The sequence below is a fragment of the Elephas maximus genome, chromosome 24, assembly GCF_024166365.1.
Source record: "Elephas maximus indicus isolate mEleMax1 chromosome 24, mEleMax1 primary haplotype, whole genome shotgun sequence".
NCBI classification, from domain to species: Eukaryota; Metazoa; Chordata; class Mammalia; order Proboscidea; family Elephantidae; genus Elephas; species Elephas maximus.
Genome location: NC_064842.1, coordinates 33,957,726 through 33,983,591, shown reverse-complemented (window position 1 = coordinate 33,983,591; position 25,866 = coordinate 33,957,726). Strand labels below are relative to the sequence as shown.

The 25,866-nt window shown below is 45.0% G+C and overlaps 1 protein-coding gene across 3 annotated transcripts in view; it reads left to right on the top strand.

Moving 5' to 3' along the window:
- The first annotated feature begins 7,625 nt into the window (after nt 1–7,625).
- Nucleotides 7,626–25,866, top strand: part of CAPN9 (calpain 9) — a 51,142-nt gene continuing 32,901 nt past the window's right edge. For 2 of the 3 annotated variants that reach the window (XM_049868653.1, XM_049868652.1), the window contains exons 1-4: nt 7,626–7,838; nt 19,833–19,902; nt 21,539–21,657; nt 25,240–25,373. In XM_049868653.1, coding sequence (XP_049724610.1) covers nt 7,626–7,838; nt 19,833–19,902; nt 21,539–21,657; nt 25,240–25,373 — 536 coding nt within the window. The remainder of the gene's footprint in view (nt 7,839–19,832; nt 19,903–21,538; nt 21,658–25,239; nt 25,374–25,866) is intronic. The other variant, XM_049868654.1, reaches the window with a different exon arrangement.

The window sequence follows — 25,866 nt, the reverse complement described above, 5'->3', positions numbered from 1 at the left end:
AGGCCCAGCAGGGCTGTCCCTCTGTAGTGGGCTGCATTCCATTGTTCGCTCTGAGCTCACTCACATGTCTGAGGCCTCTGCCTAGATGCTTGGGGCAGCTGAGGTAGCCGAGCCTCTTTACATGTGGTCTTGCCTCATCCAGAACGCTAGCCAGGGCTTGTGGACACCATGCTAGAAGGGATCCTAGGACTAGAGCAGAAGTTCCAAGGGGTCTAGAGGGCTAGGCTTGGAACTCACACACAATATCACTGCTGCAGCATTGTTTAGATCCAAGCAAGTCACAGGCCAGCCCAAATTCAAAGGATGGGGAAAATGACTCCCCTCTCATGGGGAGGAGTTGCAAAGACTTTGTGACAGGAGATAGAGTAGGGTCAAATCCTCAATAGGCTGAGCGAGCCCAGGAACCTCTGGTCTGCTGCCTAGCGTCCCAGGAGAGTGCAAACTGCCTATGAGGCTCTGGGCTTGTGTACTCTGCACTTGGCCTGGTGAGGGCTGCTGGCCACTGTAGGAAGAAGGAGGCTGGTAGGGACAGGGGCGCTTCTCTCTGGTGCCAAAATGCCACCTGGGAACAAAGGGAAACGAAACACATAAAGACAGTGTTTACTCAAAGAGGACTCAGCCTTGACCTAGAGTGACTTTGATAATAATATAGAAAATCGACTGAACAATCATTGCATTGGGCAGAACACACTGGAAAGGGACAGAATTAGCTTGGAGCCCAAGATCCAAGATGAAATCAGTAATAGAAAATAAAGAAAATGACTCTTCTGTGCACATGGGAAGCCCCCTGTCCCTGTGCGCCCAGCACTTACTACAGAAGTTGGTATTTCTCAACCCTGAGTGTGCAGAGCACCATCATACACACTGTAAGGGATAGGTTGTGTGAGCTTCATTGAAGGGAGCAGGAGGGGAAGAATGGATAGTACTCTAGGCAGAGGGGTGTAGTGTATCAGGATCCACAGCCAGAAGTGACGTGACTGTTGCTGTTAAGTGCCATTGAGTCACTTCCAACTCATAGTGGCCCCATGTACAAACGAACGAAACACTGCCCAGTCCTTTGTCATCCTCACAAACGTTGCTATGTTTGAGCCCATTGTTGTAGTTACTATCAATTCATCTTGTTGAGGGTCTTCCTTTTTTTTTGCTGACCCTCCACTTTACCAAGCATGATGTCCTTCTCCAGCGACTGGTCCCTCCTGATTCAAAAGCAAGAAGAAGCCTCTTCATTCTCCCTTCTAAGGAGCATTCTGGCTGTACTTCTTCCAAGAAGATTTGTTCGTTCTTTTGGCATTCTTTGCCAACATGGTAATTCAAAGACATCATTTCTTCTTCGGTCTTCCTTATTCATTTTCCAGCTTTCACATACATGAGGCAGTTTAAAATACCATGGCTTGGGTCAGGCACACCTTAGTCCTCAAAGTGACTTTTTTTTAAAAAAACACTTTAAAAGGGTCATTTGCAGCAGATTTGCCCAATGCAATATGTCATTTGATTTCTTGACTGCTGCTTCCACGGGCATTGATTGTGGATCCAAGTAAAATGAAATCTTTGACAACTTCAATCTTTTCTCTGTTTATCGTGATCTGCTTCTTGGTCCAGTTGTGAGAATTTCTGTTTTCTTTATGTTGAGGTATAATCTATACTGAAGGCTGTAGTCTTTGATCTTCATCAGTAAGTGCTTTAAGTCCTTTTCGCTTTCAGAGAGCAAGGTTGTGTTACTTGCGTACCACAGGTTGTTAAAGAGTCTTTCTCCAATCCTGATGCCACATTCTTCTTCATATAGTCTAGCTTCTCAAATTATTTGCTCAGCATACAGATTGCATAAGTATGGTAAAAGGATACAACCCTGACCAACACCTTTCCTGATTTTAAACCATGCAGCATCCCCTTGTTCTGATCGAACAACTGCCTCTTGGTCTATGTACAGGTTCCTCATGAGCACAATTAAGTGTTCTGGAATTCCCATTATTTTTCAATGTTATCCATAATTTCTTATGATCCATACCGTTGAACATCTTTGCTTACTCAAGAAAACAAAGGTTGAGAGCCTGGAGCCAGTGTACCAGTCAGGTACGGCACAAGCACAGAGAGCTGCTCCACCCCCCTGAACTAACCCCGGGAGGGGGACCAGCCGTTTCCGCGGGCGGCGTGGGACGCAGCCGGTAGAAGAAGTCCCCGGGAGGCAGCGACTGGTCTTGGAACGGGGAGAGCAGCGTCCCAGCCAGGGAACCATCCCGCCGGGATTTGGACTGGACGCAGCGGATTTTCTGGAAAAACTAGTTTCCCAGTGATGGCTCGGAGACAACAATCCATATCAAACCACTTAAAGAAGCAGACCATGACAGCTTCTCCAACCCCCCAAACAAAAGAATCAAAATCTTTCCCAAATGAAGATACAATCCTGGAATTATCAGATACAGAATATAAAAAACTAATTTACAGAATGCTTCAAGACATCACAAATGAAATTAGGCAAACTGCAGAAAAAGCCAAGGAACACACTGATAAAACTGTTGAAGAACTCAAAAAGATTATTCAAGAACATAGTGGAAAAATTAATAAGTTGCAAGAATCCATAGAGAGACAGCATGTAGAAATCCAAAAGATTAACAATAAAATTACAGAATTAGACAACGCAATAGGAAGTCAGAGGAGCAGACTCGAGCAATTAGAATGCAAACTGGGACATCTGGAGGACCAGGGAATCAACACCAACATAGCTGAAAAAAAATCAGATAGAAGAATTAAAAAAATGAAGAAACCCTAAGAATCATGTGGGACTCTATCAAGAAGGATAACCTGCGGGTGATTGGAGTCCCAGAACAGGGAGGGGGGACAGAAAACACAGAGAAAAGAGTTGAAGAACTCCTGACAGAAAACTTCCCTGACATCATGAAAGACGAAAGGATATCTATCCAAGATGCTCATCGAACCCCATTTAAGATTGATCCAAAAAGAAAAACACCAAGACATATTATCATCAAACTCGCCAAAACCAAAGATAAACAGAAAATTTTAAAAGCAGCCAGGGAGAAAAGAAAGGTTTCCTTCAAGGGAGAATCAATAAGTTCAGACTACTCAGCAGAAACCATGCAGGCAAGAAGGGAATGGGACGACATATACAGAACACTGAAGGAGAAAAACTGCCAGCCAAGGATCATATATCCAGCAAAACTCTCTCTGAAATATGAAGGCGAAATTAAGATATTTACAGATAAACACAAGTTTAGAGAATTTGCAAAAACCAAACCAAAGCTACAAGAAATACTAAAGGATATTGTTTGGTCAGAGAACCAATAATATCAGATATCAGCACAACACAAGGTCACAAAACAGAACGTCCTGATATCAACTCAAACAGGGAAATCACAAAAACAAACAAATTAAGATTAATTAAAAAAAAAAATACACATAACAGGGAATCATGGAAGTCAACAGGTAAAAGATCAAAATAATCAAAAAGAGGGACTAAATACAGGAGGCATTGAACTGCCATATGGAGAGTGATACAAGGCGATATAGAACAATACAAGTTAGTTTTTACTTAGAAAAATAGGGGTAAATAATAAGGTAACCACAAAAAGGTATAACAACTCTATAACTCAAGATAAAAGCCAAGAAAAACGTAACGACTCAACTAACATAAAGTCAAATGCTATGAAAATGAGGATCTCACAATTAACTAAGAAAATCGCCTCAGCACAAAAAAGTATGTGGAAAAATGAAATTGTCAACAACACATATAAAAAGGCATCAAAATGACAGCACTAAAAACTTATGTATCTATAATTACGCTGAATGTAAATGGACTAAATGCACCAATAAAGAGACAGAGAATCACAGACTGGATAAAGAAACACGATCCATCTATATGCTGCCTGCAAGAGACACACCTTAGACTTAGAGACACAAACAAACTAAAACTCAAAGGATGGAAAAAAATATATCAAGCAAACAATAAGCAAAAAAGAAGAGGAGTAGCAATATTAATTTCTGGCAAAATAGACTTTAGACTTAAATCCACCACAAAGGATAAAGAAGGACACTACATAATGATAAAAGGGACAATTGATCAGGAAGATATAACCATATTAAATATTTATGCACCCAATGACAGGGCTGCAAGATACATAAATCAAATTTTAACAGAACTGAAAAGTGAGATAGACACCTCCACAATTATAGTAGGAGACTTCAACACACCACTTTCGGAGAAGGACAGGACATCCAGTAAGAAGCTCAATAGAGACACGGAAGACCTAATTACAACAATCAACCAACTTGACCTAATTGACTTATACAGAACTCTCCACCCAATTGCTGCAAAGTATACTTTTTTTTCCAGCGCACATGGAACATTCTCTAGAATAGACCACATATTAGGTCATAAAACAAACCTTTGCAGAGTCCAAAACATCGAAATATTACAAAGCATCTTCTCAGACCACAAGGCAATAAAACTAGAAATCAATAACAGAAAAACTAGGGAAAAGAAATCAAATACTTGGAAAATGAACAATACCCTCCTGAAAAAAGACTGGGTTATAGAAGACATCAAGGAGCGAATAAGGAAATTCTTAGAAAGCAACGAGAATGAAAATACTTCCTATCAAAACCTCTGGGACACAGCAAAAGCAGTGCTCAGAGGCCAATTTATATCGATAAATGCACACATACAAAAAGAAGAAAGAGCCAAAATCAGAGAACTGTCCCTACAACTTGAACAAATAGAAACTGAGCAACAAAAGAATCCATCTGGCACCAGAAGAAAACAAATAATAAAAATTAGAGCTGAACTAAATGAATTAGAAAACAGAAAAACAATTGAAAGAATTAACAAAGCCAAAAGCTGGTTCTTTGAAAAAATTAACAAAATTGATAAACCGTTGGCTAGACTGACTAAAGAAATACAGGAAAGGAAACAAATAACCCAAATAAGAAACGAGAAGGACCACATCACAACAGAACCAAATGAAATTAAAAGAATCATTTCAGATTATTATGAAAAATTGTACTCTAACAAATTTGAAAACCTAGAAGAAATGGATGAATTCCTGGAAAAACACTACCTACCTAAACTAACACCTTCAGAAGTAGAACAACTAAATAGACCCATAACAAAAAAAGAGATTGAAACGGTAATCAAAAAACTCCCAACAACAAAAAAAAAAAGATAAAGTTAAAATTCATCTTCTGGTATTTGTGGAATTTATCAGGTTTGGATCCTAAATGGCCAAGCATTATGATTGGGAAAAAGGATCAAATGGTGCGTGGCGCCTAGTGGGAGCTGGGAATCTGAGGCAGAGCCACCTGTGTGTAACGGGACGGCCCCACGATGCGTAAGCCACACTCAAAGTTACTACTCAGATTACATGCCTTTCACACACAGGCATTGCTGACTTTCAGCTTCCATATGCCCCTTGTCAGAAGCACACGTGACGAGGCAGGCGTCAGGCTGGTTTGGAGCAGGGTCCTCCACCTTGCCTACCCCTGACACCTCTAAGAGAAATCCTGAAGGAAGGACAGCATTGTTTTTGCCATGTGGTGCTTCTTACAGGAATGGCATCACCTAACAGGTGAGGTGTGGGCCTAAGATGGAAGACAGGTGCTGACATTCACTGCCCCACAGCACAAACAGCAACCGTTTTCATTGGCAACATCCACTCCCCCAAAATAAAGTCATGTTTTTAGTTTGAAAAAAAAGAAAACAAAGGTTAACATCTTTCTGGTATTCTCTGCTTTCAGCCAAGATCCAGCTGACATGAGCAATGCTGTCCCTCATTCCATGCCCTCTTCTGAATCTGGCTTGACATTCTGGCAGTACCCTGTTTCTGTACTTCTGCAACCACTTTTGAATTATGGTCAGCAAAAATTTACTTGAATGTGGTATTAATGATGTTGTTCGATAATTTCCACATTCTGTTTGATCACTTTCCTTTGGAACGGGCACAATTATGAATCTCTTCCATCTGGTGGGCCAGGTAGCTGTCTTCCAATTTCTTGGCATCAAAGAGTGAGCATCTCTAGTGCTGCATCCTTTTGTTGAAACATCTCAATTTGTATTCCTTCAATTCCTGGAGCCTTGTTTTTCAACAATGCCTTCAGTACGACTTGGACTTCTTTATTCAGTACCATCAGTTCTTTATTATATGCTACCTCCTAAAATGGTTGAACATTGACTAGTTCTTTTTGGTACAATGACTCTGTGTATTCTTTACATCTTCTTTTGATGCTTCCTGCATCATTCAATATTTTGACAATACCCAGTAAAAACCCAGTGCCATCGAGTAGACTCCTTCAATATTGCACCTCGAGGCTTGAGTTTTTTTCTTCAGTTCTTTCAGCTTGAGAAATGCTGACCATGTTCTTCCCTCTTGGTTTTCTAACTCCAGGTCTTTGCGTGTTTCATTATAATACTTTGTCTTCTCAAGATGCCCTTTGAAATCTTCTGTTCAGCTCTTTTACTTCATCATTTCTTCTATTCACTTCAGCTATGCTATGTTCAAGAGCAACTTACAGAGTCTCTTCTGACATCCATTTTAGTCTTTTCTTTCTTTCCTGTCTTTTTAATGACCTTCTTGCCATCTTTATGTATGACGTTCTTGATAACCCACCACTCACCTGGTTCTCAGTCATTAGCATTCAATGCATTAAATCTATTCTTGAGATGGTCTCTAAACTCAGGTGAGATACACTCAAGATTGCACTTTGGGTCTCATGGACTTGTTCTAATTTTCTTCAACTTCATCTTAAGCTTGTATATGAGCAATTGATGATCTGTTCTGAAGTCAGCCCCTGGCCTTGCTCTGACTGGTGATGGAGCCAAAACATATTTTCAGAGTTTTATAAAGCAAGGAATGTCATTAATATGATGTCTGTTTTCACTAATATGACATCTATTTTGTCCATTCCTGGCAGAGGCTGCCAGGAATATGGAAGAGCACTGGAGGGAGAGTGTGTCCCTCCTGAGCTTACTTGTATCAGGGGCCAGGTCAGCAAACTAAGGAAAGCTTTCCTGGGACAGCCATTTCCAGTCATTTACACATCATCTATCACAGCTTTTGCACTTAGACAGCATAGCCAAGTAGTTGAGACAGAGACGTGTGGGCCACAAAGCTGGAGACATTTACAATACCCAGCCCTGTACACAAACAGTTTTCGAACTCGGATCAAAATCAAAATAAAACTGTGAAAGGGCTGTGTAAGCTCTATTAATGCAATGTGCTGCTATTATGTTTCATTAAGCTCCGTTCCAACCACAAGACTGCAACTCTTTCTTTTGGGGGAGTGACTGCGGGAAGGATGCACAGTGCACTATCCCACGGGAACAAGGCGGACCTGCCACTTCCTGGGTCCATTTGGTTTCTTGCCATCTTTCCTCGAGAGGCAATCTTCTCTCTCACTGGGTTCCTAAGCCTTCAGCGGAGGTCCACAGCCTGTGCCTGGAGTGGGCAGGCCGAAGCCCTCCGCAGGGCAGGTTGCTCTCACCCCGCAGTTTGCGCTCTGGGCGCGGCCCTCCTCCGTCCAGCAGGGAGTTCCCGGACAAACAGGTGTGGGCCGGCGGGCCCTCGGCCGGCTCTTCCTCCACGCACAGCCTCTGCATCCTCACTCCCTTTCCACGCATCATGCCCTACCTCCACCGGGCCGCAACCTCCCAGGCACCCCCGGCCCGCAGGGACGCTCGCAGCATCCACTCCTCGGGCCAGAGCTTTGAGCAGCTGCGGCAGGCGTGCTTCCGCAGGGGCGTCCTGTTCGAGGACGTCGACTTCCCGGCCAGCAACGCCTCCCTCTTCTACAGCGAGCGTTTCCCGGTCCCCTTCGTGTGGAAACGGCCAGGGGTGAGTGCAGCGAGCGGGACAGGGGAGCAGCGCCGGGGAGGGCGGAGCGCTGGAGAAGAGAGAGGGGGCTTACACAGATTCTACCTGGGCACGTCTGCAAGGCTACTTCCACCGCTGGAAACGGTGTGCGTGGGGTGGAATGCTCTGAGGGGTCTTCTGGCTGCACCCCCACTCCGGCCACAGCTGTCTGCTTCCACTGAGGCTGGGGCCCTAAGTCAGAGAGGATCTTGTCAGTAGGTGAAGAGTGGAGTCAAAGCTCTGGTCACTTGACCTCATCCAAAAGGAGAAGTCTCAGGAATTCAAGGGCAAACAAATGCAGAGATGGGCTAGGTGTGGGAAGATTCTGGGATGATGCTGGGACAATGTAAGTGAAGTGTCTGCAGCCAGAGGCTGAGCTGTGGATACTGGCCCTCCATCCTCTCCTCCCGACGTTAGAGCAAGCATGGGTAAATGTGTGACAAAGGAGCTGCAAGTGAAGGGGCCTTTCTCCCCTTCCCTAAGGGAGTTGAATCATTGCTGCCCCCACCCCCAACAGTCAGAGGTGATGGGTCCCAGGAGGCACCAGCTGGTGCCTGGGACAAGATGTCAATATTTGCCATGCTGGACTCATCAGGCCCTCCCTGTGACCCGCCCAGCTGGCTCTTGCTGTCTTTGGGTGGTACTGGCTTGGGAGGGGCTCCTGTGGGGAGAGGTGACTCATGGGCAAAGAGGAGCAGTCAGAGTGTGGGGCCTGAAGGGGGGACCCTGAGTGCTGGCCACTAATTGGTTACATGATTATGGTCACATCACTTAACTCCCTGAGCCTCGGTCTCGTCCCCTGTGAAATGGGAAAAACAATAATCAGAGGATTGCTGTGGGATTTCAGATAACTACGGTAGGCCGAATGCCTAGCGCACAAAAGGTGCTCAATAAGTGAGAGCAATCATTGTCATTACTGTTACTGTCTTTATCATCATCATCATCATCATTACTAGCTCTTAGTCCCATCTCACTTATGATTGGCACAGGACTCACTGTGTCAACCTCCTCTCTGTCTCCTGCATTAAAATTACTGCAGTGGTTTAAATAAGAAACGCGTAATTACAAATAAAACTAAAAACTTTTGGGCTCTTCAAGGTGGGCTCAAAGTAAACATGAGGTGTTATTTATGCAGTGATCAGCTGTTCATTGCTATTTCCTTTTGTAGTCTGAGTGTGGTGTGACTACATGTGTGGTATATATGTGAATGTATGTGAGTGTTTGTATATGTGTGACTTTGTGCGTATGAGTGTGTGTGTTGTACATGTGAGTGTGTGTATGTGTGAGTGTGTGTGAGTGCATGGTGTATATGGGAGTGTGTATATCTCTGTGAACTGTTTGGTATATATGTGAGTGTGTGTGAGTGAGTACCCATGTGAGTATGTGTGAGCCTGTGTGGTGTATATGTGAGTGAATTGTGTGTGTGTGAGTGTGTGACTGCGTGTATGAGTGTCCATGTGTATGAGTTTGTGTTGTGCATGTGTGTGTGTGTGTGTGTGCATGGTGTATATGTAAGAGTATATATGTGTGTGTATATGTGAATATGTGTGCACCTACGTGTGAGTGTGTGCGGTGTATATGTGAATGTGTATGGGATATCTATGTGACTGTATGTATGTGAATATGTGTGAGTGTGTGTGGTGTAGATGTGAATGTAGTATGCGTGTGTGCATGTGTGTGTGTGTGTGTGTGTGTGTGTGTGTAGACACAGGAAAGGCTGGGACTCACCCAGCCACCTGAAAAATGCTGAGCTGAAAAACAGCTTGGTTGGCCTACACCCCAATCCGAAGGGGACAGCAGCCAGGTTCACCACCCAGGCTGAGGGCCTATGTCCTTCGGCCTGTACCCTACTTCCCAACTCAGAATTGCCCTGGCCTCCTTTTCCTACCACCCCCATCCCCGCCACTGTCTCCTTACACCCGTCTTTGTTCCTGCTGCATCTCCAAACGCAGTTCCCTCCCCACTTCTCACCCTAAAGCCAGTACACTTGTCTAGGAAGCTCCCATATCTCTCCAGTTCTGAAGACTCCCCACAGCACTGCACTCCACACATGCCAGATGACATCACCTGTCTCTGTCCTGCAAAGCACACTTGCCCTCCCTGAGTGCAGCCGTGTTCCCTCAGAGCTGCGGGGGACAGGACCTGGTGCCCCCACATGCTGGCCACAGCTCTGCACTCAAAGGCAGAGATCAGCTCAGAGCTGCTGGTGGCCAGTGCCCAGCATCTCCAAGCCTTGTTTATAAAACCAAAAAAGAGAAAACCGAAAACCAGTAGCCATGGAATAGACTCCAACTCATGGTGACCCCCTGCGTGTCAGAGTAAAACTCTTTGCTCTGTGGGATTTTCGATGGCTGGTTTTTCAGATGTAGATTCCTAAGCTTTCCTCTGAGGTGCCTCTCAGTGGACTCGAACCTCCAACCTTTTGGATAGCAGGTGAGCACATAAAGCTTTTGCACTACAGGAATGTGGTTTCCCCTTTTTACATCAATTACTTGGTGGGGAGAAGTCTGAGGCTGAGGCCCTGACGCCGTACCAGGTAAACAGAACAGGCCCTGAAAGCAAACATTCCAGGATGCCGGGCCCTTCATGCTCCATGAAAATGGGTTCCTGAGCAAGGGCCAGCCTCTCTCTCAGCTTCCAGACCCCCAGCAGCTTCTGAGTTCATGTCATGTTTACTGAGATCCCTCAATCCATCATCTGGCACAGAACTGTAATTTCAGGTAACCCTCTCCGGTTCTCCCTCAAGTTAAGCCACCCACCCCCCACCCCCTAGTGCCCAGAACAATGCACTTTTGGGCCCCACGCATCCATGCAGGACACTCATGCACAGACACAATGAATGCACTCAAACGCATATGTGACCTATACACACGGAGCATGCACAGAGGCACATACATGCCACATGCCCAGGCATGCCACGTGCCCTTAGCACACATGGGACCCCCATCTGTCCAGCATACTCTGTGACATGCCACACAGATGTTTAGCCATATGCCTCAGCACAGATACCTCTTCAGCTACGTGTACACAAAACACCCTCTGATTAGCACACATGAACCAATCCAGTACACGAACGTTGGACAGAGGCATAAGTCACACATACAAGGGCCTTGCCAAACTGTACCTGATGACTAACTTGCGTTCATTGGGTGAGAATTTCTGAGTTCTCTCCTTCTATATTTTTCACCAGCTTGATGAGATTTGATAAATTTCTCCTAAATAAAAACAACCAATAACAGATAGGAGCTGGGAGAAGTGACAGCTGCAGGCACAGTTGGTCGGCAAATGTTGGGGGGCAGGGATGCAAGGAAGTTGCCAAGACGCAGGGTCTCCACGCTTGGAGGCCATCTAGCCCCCAGGAGGTCCAGGGGTCTGGTGCAGCCTGCTGGGGCAGAGATCTGCTGGCCCTCAGAGTCCATGGGATGTTCATGATAGGAATTCATAGCAGTGACCATGGTGAATATCACTTGTTAGGGCTACAGAGCAACTCCTCTGATGAGGCTGGACAATGGAGACAAAGAGAGCTGTGGAGGTAAATATGAGCCCAAGAGACAGAAAGGGCCACAAAAACTGGAGACCAGAAGAACTAGATGGTACCCAGCTACCACCGATGACTGCCCTGACAGGGAACACAACAGAGAATCCCTGATGGAGCAGAAGAACAGAGGGATGCAGACCTCAAATTCTAGTAAAAAGACCAGACTTAATGGTTTGACTATAACTGAAGGGACCCCAGAGGTCATGGTCCCCAGACCCTCTGTTAGCCCAAGACTGGAACCATTCCTGAAGTCAACTCTTCAGACAGGGCTTGGACTGGACTATAAGACAGAAAATGATACTGGTGAGGAGTAAGATTCTTGGCTCAAGTAGACCCATGAGACTATGTGGGCAGCTCCTGTCTGGAGGGGTGATGAAAAGGCAGAGGGGGACAGGAGCTGGTTGAATGGACACAGGGAATACAGGGTGAAGATGGGGAGTGTGCTGTCTCATTAGGGGGAGAACAGCTAGGAGTACATAGCAAGGTGTGTATAAGTTTTTGTATGAGAGGCTGACTTGATTTGTAAACTTTCACTTAAAGCACAATAAAAAAAAAAATAGAGGGCAGTGGGGGCCCCTCAGTGTCTCTTTGGGGCAGATGCTTCAATGAACATTCCCAAACCCAAAATAAGCCCAGAATGTCTGAGGCGGAGGAGAGCAGTCCAAGTCTCTCATGTGACAGACGAAGACACAGCCCCAAAGAAGTTGAGTGATGAGCCCATAGCCCCTCTGCTTATTGGCCAGGGCCAATGTTGGGAACTCTTTTTTCAAGACCCATTTATATTTTCCTGATTTGCACCTTTCCACCATGCCTGGCACTGAGGAACTATCTCCCTTCCTTACCTTCACCTGACTGTCCTGCTGTAACTGAACACCTCTTGGGTTCTTGTCCTGTCTTATTAGCCAATTGAAATAAGATGGACACCAGTTGCAAGGGAAACAGAAAGTGGCAAGTTTATTATCTGCACAGATAAGGAGCAACGAGGTGTCTATTTGTGACCCTAATACCTCACAACATGTTTTCTCCTATTCAAAATGGGTGATTGAGAGCTTGACATAACTAACGCCATAATGATGCTCTAAGTAATCTATAAACATTTTTTATTGCACCAGCTGCACTGGTCTCTTTCCAAAGGGGTACAGAACCTCTTGGCTCCTGTGGCCTTGATCTCTCTGCTCTTCTCTGTTCTCTTGAGAAACGACCTTCAGCCTGCAAGACAGCAGCTAGGAAGGCTGCCTGGTGCTTTTGGTCTGCAACTTTCTTTCTTGTTCCTTATCTCAGTCAGAGCGGACGTGGCAGGCCAGTTCCACTAGCCGAGAGATTCTTATGTAAGTTTTTTTTAGCCTGTTACAAACATACAGATCAGAGTCCAGATGTCCAAAATGCTTATCTTCAGTTTAATAAAGAGCTTCTTGTAGTTGTTTTGTGATGTATATGACCATCCGTGGGTTACATGCTTAAAAACATTAGATAATCCTTGCCAAAACAATATATAAGCTCTGATGTAAAAATTGCTTTTGGGAGAACTCCATAAAGGACAGGCCACGTTGCTGTCGGCCCCCCCTCCCCTTTTCATGGGCTCAACTGTTCCAGGGCACAGACCCCAATCGGGTAACATAGTGACCAGAAGGCTGTGAGATTCCTGAGCTGGGGACTTGGGGATTATGGGGAGACTGGTTCAGGGTCTTACACCTCAGTCCCCTTTAGCCTGCCTACTCTTGGAATTCCCCTCCCCTGTCCAAGTTTGGGAGTCCAGTTGCCAAGTCATCTTGGGCTGGATGTACTGGTGGATGGGCCCCTTGCTCCAGAATGGGCCCTAGGTACATTAGTGGGCTGGTCAACGTGTTCCCCTCTCAAGGAAGAAAGTTCCGAGGTCAGGTTCTGTGCAAGCGTGGGTGGCCGATTGTAGCTGGTTCTCAAGGCACAGCATGCTGGCCTGAAAAATGTTAATAAAATGTTGCCTAGAGCATATCAGCGATTAGTCAGGAATAAAAGGGAGTTAGCAGACCTTGCACAACTCTATCTTATCTTGGGATGCCTCTCATGAGCCTTAGCTGGGGTTTCACTGCCAGGGACTAGCATATTGGAGATTAGGGTAGTTTAATAAAAAGAATTCCAAGGCCACCTGGAGCTGAGGGTGGGAACACAAGGACTTGTTATGGATTGAACTGTGTTCCCCAAAGTTTACGTTGAAGTACTAACCCAGTGAACCCAGTGCCGTCGAGTACTAACCCCTGGTAACAGTGATGGTGACCTTGTTTAGAAATAAAGTCTTTGAAGGTGTTATCAGCTAAGTTAACATGAGGTCATACTGGAGTAGGGTGGTCCCTAGTCCCATCTGAGGGTGTCTTATAAAAGGGGATAAGAGACAGAGAAGACAGCCCTGTGAGGCAGAGTTATGCCGCGCTGCAAGCCAAGGAACACCTGGGGCTACCAGAAGCCGGGAGAGACAAGAAAGAATCTTTCCCTACATCCTTCAGAGAGAACATAGTCCTATCAACATCCCAAATTGAATTTCAGATTCCTAGCCTCCAAAACTGTGAGCCTATGCATTTCTGTTCCTATAGCCGCCTCCCCCCCACCCCCACCACCACTTGCCATGTTTTGTCAGGGCAGCCCTTGGAAACAAATACTTTGCAGAGTATTCATTTTTTTAGTATCGGCATTTGGGATGTTTGTTCCTCTGCCAGGCCTGGGCTTGTGGTGCATCCTTGCACCCAAGACAGCGGATAGGCAGGGTTCCTGGGGAGTGAGGGACAAAACAATTCAGGGCTGAGGTCTCGCCAGGAGGCAATGTGACTTTAGCCCTCCCCCTGGGCGTCTGCCCAGATATGAGTGGGCAGTTTCAGTCTCCAGCAGGGGCTCCCTCTCCAGTCCTGATTTCTGGAAACAGTGGAAACAGGTGGGAAATCATCCCTCACTCAACCTGCATTCAGATTCCGATAGAGTAGTTGAGTGCCCACTGTGCACCAGGAACTCTCATCTACATCTCTCCCTAGAGTTCCTTTGGGTCAAATGTCAGCTTATGGAACAGGCCCTCCCTGACCACCCCATCTAAAGTAGCCCCCATCCCACCCATCACTTTCTGTCTGAACACTTATCACTCCCTGAACTTACATGTCTGTTTACTTGTTTACTGTCTCCCCAGCCCGACCTGCACTCCATGAAGGCAGGGACTTTATCTCTCTTACTCATTACTGGGAATGGAGCCCAGCACCTTAACAAAAATTTTATAAACATATAAATTTTATATAATCGTTTTAAAATTCCTTTTTAATGTTTTAATTATACACCTCCATGTTATATATACTGCATATAATAAAATATATAATGCACTTATAATGCATACTTACATATAATATATATTGCATATAACAAAATATATAATGCATATCAGTATCTAATATATACTGCAGATAATAAAATATATAATACATTTAGGTAAAATTCTATATTGTGGTGAAATGAGTTACTTCATGTGGTCTTTTGCCTTGATTCTTTGGAAAAAAACTTGAGAGCTTCTTTTCCCCTAAACTCTGAGGAGTTGCCTTTACCCTAGTTTTCTACCACAGAGGGTTTACTACTTTTGTCCAGGTTGATTGACATTTCCTGGCTAAGTTATAAACAACTCTGTTTGATACTTCTGCCTGGTCCTCGGCTGGAGCCTGCCCTGTGACTGGTATGCACCTCGCAGAGAGTGGTCAATAGACTATGAAAATGAAGTGTCTGTGGCCTACCGAGAGGAGATTGGTCAGTTTGCGGCTTTGGTGGGAGGGCCATGCCTTGAAATTGATGAGGAGTTTCTAGATGTAAGCAGCTAGACTTGAAAACCCCAATCACCACCCTTTCTTTGTCTTACTAACCACAAGCTTGTTTTGAGCAATATTTTTCAGGAAGTTGCAGCAGGTAGTGGCTCCACCCACCGAACTAGCCCAACCTATACCTTGAAGCATGCGCAGATTGAAGAAATCACATCCTTCAATGGACCCCCAGTTGGAACTGTCCCTGGAAGGAGCAATATTTCCCAGCCCATGATTTCACCCGATTCCATTTTAGAAACGAGGGGTGCCACTACACGCACATCCAACGGAAAATGATTTAATATCCGGACCCCCAAATATGGGCATGGGAGGGCTAAGGGCAGAAAGTTACTGGTATGAAACCCAACGCCTGACGCCACTGGAAACAAAAAGCTCCCCAGCCCTCTTAGACGGTGAGGACGTGGCTTTATGGTCGCTAGACCCCACACGCTTCTTGTATGCACAGACAATAAACTTGCCACTTTCTGTTTCCCTTCCAGTTAGTGTCCGTCTTATTTCAATTGGCTAATAAGACAGGACAAGAACCCGAGTGGCGTTCGGTTACAGCCCCACAGAGGTTTAGGTAAACAGAAAGAAGCAAGAAGAGAAGCAACTGGAAAACCAGGAGGAAAAAAAAAAAAAAAAAAAAGGCAGAAGCAGCAGAGAAAGAATGGAGGCAAGGAATCTCCTAAAAAAGCTGTAACAACGGCCAAGGCCTGTAACACTGAAGGCAGTGAGAGGCCCAGAAAAGGCCCAGTGGCAGAGCTAAGGTGAGGCTGCCCTCAGGGGGCGGAGAGGAGCCTGTCCTGGAGGGATGGGCTTAGAGGCGGCCTGTATAGTCCAGAGGAGCTGAGAGAGCCACCCTGCATTGAAGAAGGGGAGACTTTGCCTGAATGCTTCCTAATCCTGGCTCCTGAGTTATAGCTGGTTCCTTCATAAACCACTTAGCAGTAGATATGGTCTGTGAGTTCTGAGTGGCCGCTGCAACGGGTTATCAAACTCAGGAGAGAAGAAGAGAGTACCATAGGCAGGACGGCTGGTGTCAGAATTGGTAAATAGGTTGGAGAGTGGAGGTATACCTGACCTCCACCTCATAGGGATCAGTCTGGGGCTGCTTTTGATTTGCATTACCCCCCCTAAAGTTAGACAGGTTCTACTGTTACTCCTACTAGCACCATTGTACATATACATATATGTACATACATAGAGAGAATGTTTGACCTAAACGATTTTTTAAAAATAGACTTTTTTTAAGGCAAGTTTAGGTTTACAGAAAAATTATGCAGAAAGTACAAAGTTCCTCTGTACCCCCTCCCTGCTGCACACTGTTCCTTTATCATTAATATCTTGCATTCCTGTGGTATGTTTGTTAGAATTGATGAACCAGTGTTAATGTGTTATTAACTAAAGTCTGTAGTTTACAGTAGGCTTCACTCTTTGTGTAGGACAGTTCTCTGAGTTTTGACAAATGTATAATGTCGTGTGTCTACCATGACAGTATCATATGGAATAGTTTCTCTGCTCTAAAAATGTCCTGTGCTCCATCTATCCAGGCCTCTCCTCTCCCCTATTACTCCTGACAACCAGATATTTTTTACTGTCTCTGTAGTTTTGCCTTTTCTAGAATGTCATATACAGTGAAACCTGTGAGATCTGGAACTTGACAGGACTGCCTTGTTTTTCCGGGTCTCACAAGTTTTCCTCCTTTGACAGGGTGCGGTCTTACCACTTTTCTATCACTCATTTTAGTGGAAAATGTTTGAGTTTTGCTTCTCTGACATGTTTTTGCCTTACAAAGACTCCAGCTTTTGCAGGTGTTACTGTAGTTGACGTGATACACACTGGCTTCTTTTAGCAATATGCTTTCTGTGGTTTCATAGCTCATTTCTTTTTATCACTGAATAATAGTCCATTTTACAGAAGCACCACGGCTTGTTTCTCCATTCACCTCTTGGTTGCTTCCAATTTTGGACAATTATGAACAGAGCTGCTATAAGCATTCGTAGGCAAGTTTGTATGTGGACATACATTTTCAACTTATTTGAGTAAATACCTAGGAAGACGATTGCTGGATTGTTATGGTAAGCCTGTGTGCAGCTTTGTAAGAAGCTGCCACCCTGTCCTCCAAAGTGGCTGTACCATTTTGCGTTCCCACCAGCAGTGAGTGAGAGTCACTGTTGCTCCCCATCCTTGTCAGCCAGCGTTTTGGAGTTTAGCCAATTTAATAGGTGTGCAGTGGTATCTCTCATTATTGTTTTAATTTGTAACGCTCTAATGACATTGAGAGGAGGCCTGGAGGGGCAGTTGTTAAGTGCTTGGCTGCTAAGCAAAAGGTTGCTGGTTCAAACCCACCAGCCATTCTATAGGAGAAAAATGTGGCAGCCTGCTTCCATAAAGGTTACAGCCTTAGAAACCCTATGGGGCGGCTCTACCCTGTCCGATAGGGTCTCTATGAGACGTAATTGACTCAGTGCAGTGGGTTTTTTTTAATGACATTGATGTTGACCATTGTCTCATATACTTATTTGTCATCTGTATATCTTCTTTGGTGAAATTTCTATTCAAATCTTTTGCCCACTTTGCAATTGGATTGTTTGATTTCTCATTGTTGAGCTTTAAGAGTTCTTTTTATATTTTGGATACAAATCCTTTATCAGATATTTGTTTTGCAAGTGTTTTCTCCAAGTATGTGGTTTGTCTTTCCATTCTCTTAGCAATGTCTTTTGCAGAGCAGAATTTTTTCATTTTAATGATATCCAATTTATCTTTTTTTTTTTCTTTTATAGATTGTACTTTTAGTGTGGTATCTAAACAGGCCAAAGCTAAGGTCATCTAGATTTTCTCCTATGTTATCTTCTATAAGTTTTATACTTTTGTGTCTTATATTTAGTTCTATGACCCATTTTAAGTTAGTTTTTGTACAAGATGTAAGCTCTGGGTCTAGATTCTTTTTTTTTTTTGTACGTGGATGTCCAGTTTTTTAGCACCATTTATTGATAAAACCATTCTTTCTCCATTGAACTGCCTTTGCTCCTGTGTCAAAAATCTGTTGACTATATTTGTGTGGGTCTAACTCTGGGCTTTTTATTCTTTTCCACAGATCTATTTGTCTAATCTCTCACCAGTACCATACTATCTTAACCACTGTAGCTTTATAGTAAGTCTTGAAGTCAGGTAGTGTCAATCCTCCAACTCTGTTCTTCTTCAATATTGTGTTGGCTATTCTTGGTCTTTTGCCTTCCCTTATAGTCTTTAGAATCAGATTGTCAATACCCACAAAATAACTTGCTGGGATTTTGATTGGGATTGCATTGAGTCTGTAGGTCAAGTTGGGAATAATTAATACCTTAATAATATTAAGTCTTCCTATCCATGAACATGGAATCTTTATTTAGATCTTTGATTTCTTTCATCAAAGTTTTGTAGTTTTCCTCATATAGGTGGTAGGCATATTTTGTTAGATTTATGTCTTTTTTTTTTTTCTTCCTGCTAATGTAAAGGATGTTGCGTTTAATTTCACATTCCAACTTTTCATTGCTGGTGCATAGGAAAACAGTTGAGTTTTTGTATATTTACCTTGTATCTTGCCTTGCTTATTAGTTCCAGGAATTTTTTTTTTTTTTTTTTTTGGTCAATTCTTTGGGATTTTCTATGTAGACATTCATATCATCTGTGGACAAAGACAGTTTTATTTCTCTCTTCTCAGCTGGTGTGCCCTGTATTTCCTTTCCTTGTTTTATTGCACTAGCTATAAAAATAAAACTGAATAAGAGTGCTACACGGGGGCATTCTTGTCCTGTTCCAGATCTCAGGGGGAAAACATTTAGTTTCTCAACATTAAGTATGATGTTGGCCATAGGATTTTGTAGACGTTCTTTACCAGGGTGAAGAAGTTCTCCTCTATTCTTAGTTTGCTGAGAGTTTTTATTATAAATTGGTATTGAGTTTTGTCTAATTTTTTTCTGCATCTATTGATATGATCAAATGATTTTTCTTCTTTAGCCTGTATTGATATGATGTTATATTAACGGATTTTCCAATGTTGAGCCAGCCTTGCATACCTGGGATAAATCCCATTTGGCCTCAGTGTATAATTTTTTATCTACATTATTAGATTCTATATGCATTTTTTAAAAAGAAAAATGTTTGGTGGGTAGGGAGTGGGAATTTGTATTTCATCCTAAGCTCAAGTCTGTTTGTGTGTATTCCTAACTTCATTGTAAGATGAACAACTTGGAGCCCACAGAGGTCACACACCCATAAATGGTAGAACTTGGATTCAAACCCACAGCCTCTGATTCTTCATGAGGGACATGAATGGGGATGGAAATCCTAAGTGCATAACTGATGCCCACTCTGTAGCCAGGTGTGGTGAGGGTCTGTTTGGTCAGAGGATGGCACTGAGGGGCTACTCAGGAGATTGAGAGGAATGGAGCCCCGATTTGGCAGGACATTTCCATAGGTGGTGTGGCTTACCAGAGTCCCCAGGTCTGTCAGAGGTGTAATGCCATGGCATCCTTTCATATACAGGAAAAAATGCCCTTTTTCTCAGTAAAAGGAGAGAGGCCCTGAGCCTTCTCCATCTTACAGGGTCGCTCTGTGGCAGGCCTCACTTTAATAAAGTTCTCATTCTTCCAGGAAATAGTGAAAAATCCAGAATTCATTCTTGGAGGGGCCACCAGGACTGATATCTGCCAGGGGGAGCTTGGTAAGTGGGAGGAGGGAAGGGGGTGAAGAGTAAGTTTGACACACACCACCCCATCCGCACTCACCAGAATGGGTCAGCAGTAGCAGCACTGGGTCCCAGAATGCCCAGGGAAGCACAGGATGGGTGGGAATGTTACCCCCAGGGAGGCAAGGAGTGGGTGGGAATGTCACTGCTGCTACCCTTTTTCTCCTTCTTCTTCATCCTTCCCTTCCTCCAAGCCTGCTGGCCTACTCCCTATGAATGGAGACTGGTGGACTCCAAGGCCCTTGCCATCACACCACTCTGGTGGGAATGTGCATGTGGCCTCAGATCAAGCTCACAGCCTAAGAGTTCCTGAGAACAATGACTCCAGCAGCATTAGATCAGCACTGTCATAAGTGATAAGTGATAGCTGTAGCCAAAATGTCCATGCGTTCATTAGGTTACCTGCCAGGCATGCATCTCAGCACTCTACACGACCTTCTAGCCACCCTCCCAATTTTACAGATGAGGAGACTGAGCATGGACATCTTTAGTCTGTGTCAGTCTCCTGTGGAGTCTCCCAGAAGGTGGACCAAAGGACAGCTGACACATTAGAAACCAAACTTTGTGACTTTGCCAAGGCTGGGGTGCCATGCACCCTGCTGTGACACCCAGAGAAAGCCAGAAATAAAGCAATCTAGTAGAAGTCTTCCTGATGAGCACTTGGTGATTCTCTCTCACCTGTGCACAGCAACCAGAGAGGGCCGTATTACAATGTCCAGCATCCAGAGAGTACACCAGAGTATGGTAAACAGTTCTGTCCAGAAATGTGAACTTTGAGGAAGCCAGGCTTGTAGAACTTTGATTCCAATTATTATCCTCTAAAAACAAAGACATCTGGGAGGAGAAAACCGAGAGGTCCCGTCAGATAAACGGACACTTCCAAACATCTGCTCACATGTGTTCCAGCAGCACCTACAGCACTGCTAGGCATGCCCAAGGCACTCAGGCATTCTCAGTGCAGGTCCGTAGGTGCATCTGGTGTGTGGTAGACACCGTTGAAACACTGCAGAAGGCTTGGCTTCACTCTTTAGTCTTCCTCCAGATGTGTGCTAACCTGAAGACATAGCTTGGGAATTCCATGGCTAAGTCAACAAATCTTGAAATACAAAATAATGCAAAACGACTGCCCATTGAGCTACGTTTGCCTACCATTAAACTGATCTGGGTCGCGGGAAAGCATCAGCTCCAGAATGTGCTCCCCAGGCACTGTGGGAGGCTATTTCTGAGGACACCCAAGTACTGAGGGACCTGCAGGGCAGCTATGATATGTCTGCTCGTCTGTTCACCGTCATGTACAGCCTTGGTACATGGGAATGGAAGTGGGTGGAATTTCACAGAGCTGGGACATAACAGAGTCCTGTGTTACCTGAGTAAGTGTATCTGACAATATTGCCACAACAGTCACGGATGTTTATGGCAAACTGGGAGGAGATGAGCAGGGAACGGAGGCAGAAGGGAGGACAGAGGTATCTGTTCACATTCTGTCAGTTTTGAAAAATGCAGAGAAGCTGTGTCCATGTGTGAAACTCCCCATATCTCTTTCTGGCAGACGTTTTTCCCATTTACTGTGAATCACTGGTGAAGTTCATGACTTATGGTTTTCATTTTGCAGGAGACTGCTGGCTATTGGCTGCCATTGCCTCCCTTACGCTTAATGAAAAGGCTCTGGCTAGAGTCATCCCTCAGGACCAAAGCTTCGGCCGTGGATATGCTGGCATCTTCCATTTCCAGGTAAGCAGAGTTACCTCTTGGGGGCCCAGCACAACACCAGGGGCATCTTTACCCTGTTTGGTGACCCCGGCAGGCATCTGCAGTGTGAGAGCTCTGGTTCTAAAACATTACTTAAAACCATGCTTTGTGATGGAATAATACTTAAATGCATTAGAAGAGCTTTAAAGACATCCCATGGTGAAGCCTTTTGTAAAGTTTACAGTAAACCCATAAGTGATATGTTGGCAAACCTGATGTCTATATTTCTTGCACTTTAGACATAAAATGCCCAAAATCAATCACACCTCTGGGGAACTGGATTATTTCTCATAAACTGAGAGATTCTCCTTACTGAAGAAATTTAAATTTGGAGATATTGAACGAGTTCAAAAAAATAAAAACTAAGAGACGCACTAGGACAACGTGTGCTGGGATAGTGTAGGGGGAACATGAGGTATAACACACAGTGGGCGACGCACGGCAGGTGAGGCTGCCCTGGGAGATGAGTTTCCTGTGTTCTCATCTGCCCTTCCATGCTTGCTCCTCCATCAAGTCCTCCTATAGAGGCCAACCTTCTACCAGCTTAAACGGGAGGCCTCAGACAATTTTCCTGGTGAAATCAAGCCTTGGTACACTCATCTGAAAACAGGAGAGACTAGCACTGCCTCAGGCATTTTCATAAGAACTGAGCAGGACACCACATAAAGTGGTGGCAAAGTGCCAGCTGTGAAGTAGGAGTCCCTTACCTTCTGCCCCACCACTTCCTCCTTCTCCTCAGGACACCACGCTTGGGTTCAGCCTTGGTCTTTTCTGTCACTGAGGCCAGCAATCTGATAAACTAATGTACACTCCAGTCTCAGCAACTGATTGTTATGGAGTGAATTGTGCTCCCCCCACTCCCCAAAAATGTGTTGGAATCCTAACCCCTATACCTGTGGGTATAACCCTGTTTGGAAATAGGGTTTTCTTTGTTAGGTTAATTATATGATACCTGAGTAGGTTCTAAAGCTAATCACTTCTGAGTTATAAAAAGCAGATTAGAGACAGAGGCACACACAGGGGGAGGACAGATGTCATGTGAGGATGATCCACAAGCCAGGGAACACCTGGGGCAATCAACAAGGAAGGAATCAGCACAGTTGGTCAAGACCCTGTTTTGGACTTTTAGCCTCTAGAACTGTGAGAAAACAAATTTCTGTCCTTTAAAGCCACCCACCTGTGATATTTTGTTATAGCCTAACTGGGATACTAAGACTCTGATAACACAGATGTGTTTCCAAACTAGAGATGGAGATGGAGGGAAGCAATGCGTAACTGAGAACTCAATCTCCACTCACAGGGGCCTGCTGACAGGGTTGGCCCTGGGATCTGAGCTGCTTGTGGCAGAGGTAGAACTCTACGCTGCCTTGCCTGGTGTTTCTCTGCCCTCTCAGACTTCTGCCAATACCACCAGCATCTGCCAATCACTGATTCTCTTAAACATGCAGGTGGAAGGGTGGGGGTGGGGGACATTTAAGTCTAGCAAATCCAGTAGAACTGCTGCCTCCAAACTGGAACAGCTACCATCTAATCTTGGGCCCCGCAAGCGAACGGTGTCCTCCTCTGTCTCCATCAGAGCTGGAAGGGATCTTGATGAACATCTAATCCAATCCCCTCATTTTGCCAGTGGGGACACTGAGTCGCAGGGATGGGGAGTGACTGACCCAAGTCCATGAGGCAATAAGGAGCAGAACCGGGCCTGGAATCTGAGTCTTCTGGCTCCAGGGCCCTCTGTTTCACTCCACCAAGCAGCCTCTGGTGAGCGGGGCATTGGCCCTGCTGAAACCGTCCCTTAAAATCTGATACCTTAGGGCAATACTACACTGCTCATGTGAAGCAGAGAGTTAGAAATAGATCCCTTGTTTTCTGCTCCTCTACCTCCACCCAGAACGCAGGTGTGTGGGTGCTGGGGGCTGGCAGTCATCTCTTCAGCCACCTCAGACCTCTGCTCCGGCCCAGCCCTCCCAGCTGGGTGCTGCTGTAAGCAGTAAACACTCTTCCCTCAATCTCCACCTTGCTTCAGGAAGCTGGAGGCCAGGTGTGGACATTGAACACCTGTCCAAACAACCTCTTAGAGGCTCCATCTATGGGCAAGGAGGGTGTCATGGATTGAGTAGTGTCCTCCAAAAATATGTGTCAACTTGGCTAGGCCATGATTCCCAGTATTGTGTGGTTGTCCTCCATTTTGTGATCTGATATGATTTTCCTATGTGTTTTAAATCCTAATCTCTGCCTGTGGTTAATGAGGCAAGATTAGGTATGTTAAAGAGTATTAGGGTGGGATGTGACAGCTTACTCAGGTCACAGCCTGATCAATGTAAGGGGAGCTTCCCTGAGATGTGGCCTCTAGCACGTTGTATCTTAACAAGAGATAAAAGGAGAGAGAAGCGAGCAGAGAGAGGGGGACCTCATTACTATCAAGCAAGAACCAGGAGTGGATGCAGGTCCTTTGAACCCTGGATCCCTGCACAGAGAAGTTCCTAGACCAGGGGAAGATTGATAACAAGGACATTCCCCCAGAGCCGATAGAGAGAGCGACCCTCCCCCGGATCTAGCACCCTGAATTCAGCTTCTAGCCTCCTAGACTGTGAGAGAATAAATTTCTGTTTGTTAAAGCCATCCTCTTGTGGTATTTCTGTTATAGCAGCACTAGGTAACTAAAACAGAAGGAGTTAACGGTTAAAGAACCTCTGAGATGGGGCTGGAACCTGGATGGTAGAGAACAGGAGAGAACTGGACTGCACAAGAGAACCAGACTCCACACCACCACCACCACCACCACCCCACACACATACACACACACCCAAAAAACAAGAAAGAAAAGAAGGAACAAAGCTAACTGGGGGCATTTTAAAGTGTCCTGAAACTGAGTCTTTGGGCCAGTGTCAATGACAAGTGGATGTACCACACATGGCTTAGTGGGTGAAAGTTAAGTGGCCCCATCGTGGAACTGTATTTGTTTTTTGTGATCACTGTAACAAATTGCCACAACCCAGGTGCCTTAAAACAATGGAAATGTATTCTCTCATGTATTCTGACGTCTAAAATCAAGGTGTTGGTAGGGCCATACCCTCTCTGAAGAATGTCCTTCTGGGAGAAGAATCTTTCCTTGTCTCTTCCAGTTTTTGGAGGCTGCTTGCAATCCTTGGGGTTCCTTGGTTTGTAGAAGCGTTGCTCCAGTCTCTGCCTCCGTCTTCACATGGCTGTCTTTCCTCTGTGTCTATGTCTCTGTGTCCAAATTTCCCTCTTCTCATAAGGACACCAATCATTGAATTAGGGCTTTCTCTAATCCAGTATGACCTCATCTTAATTAATTACATCTGCAAAGACCCTTTTCCAAATAAGGTCACATTCACAGGTATTGGGGGTTAGGATTTGACCGTATCTTTTGGGGGAACACAGTTCTACCCACTGAAGAACTTATATGGGATTTTCCTCAAGACTGTAAGGGCAGTTTGGTCAGGGCCCCCCCGCCAAAAAAAAGAAATGTGGTCAACAATTACAAATGGGGCCCAGACCTCAGGTGTGACTCACCCCCAATTTCTATTCCAATCCTATGCACAGTTCTGGCAGCACAGCGAATGGCTGGACGTGGTGGTTGATGACCGACTGCCCACCTTCAAGGATCGCTTGGTTTTCCTCCACTCTGCGGACCACAACGAGTTCTGGAGTGCCTTGCTGGAAAAGGCCTATGCCAAGTGAGTGCTGTTGCCCCTGAGCAAGAAAGCCCCCTGTGTCAGGAAGCCTGGTTTCCACTCCCAAGAGAACTCTTCATGGGTCTTCTATGGAGGGAAGGCCAGGGAAATCAGAGGAAGGAGACCAAGGCTCAGAGCTTACCAGTGAGGCACAGTGGGCCCACCTCATTAAGGCTCCCTTAGCACTGGAAGTAGAAAAGGAGCCATCTGAACAGTTTTCCTGTCATGGGCCTAGATTTGTCCGTTCCTCGGGCATCTCTCTCTGCATTACAAATCTAGCCTAGAAAACAGATGACAGAAGAAGAGCTGAGAGGGAAATTCTGGATGTACTGACAGAACACTTGGTTCTTCAGACATTCCAGTTAAACACTGTAATGGTCCAAACATCTGGGAAGAGAAAGGGACTTGGTCTCTCTCAGTCTACATATAGTTAACACCTTCACGGTCAGGCCCCATTCCAACTGAAATTATACAGAGAGACACACTTATGTAAACC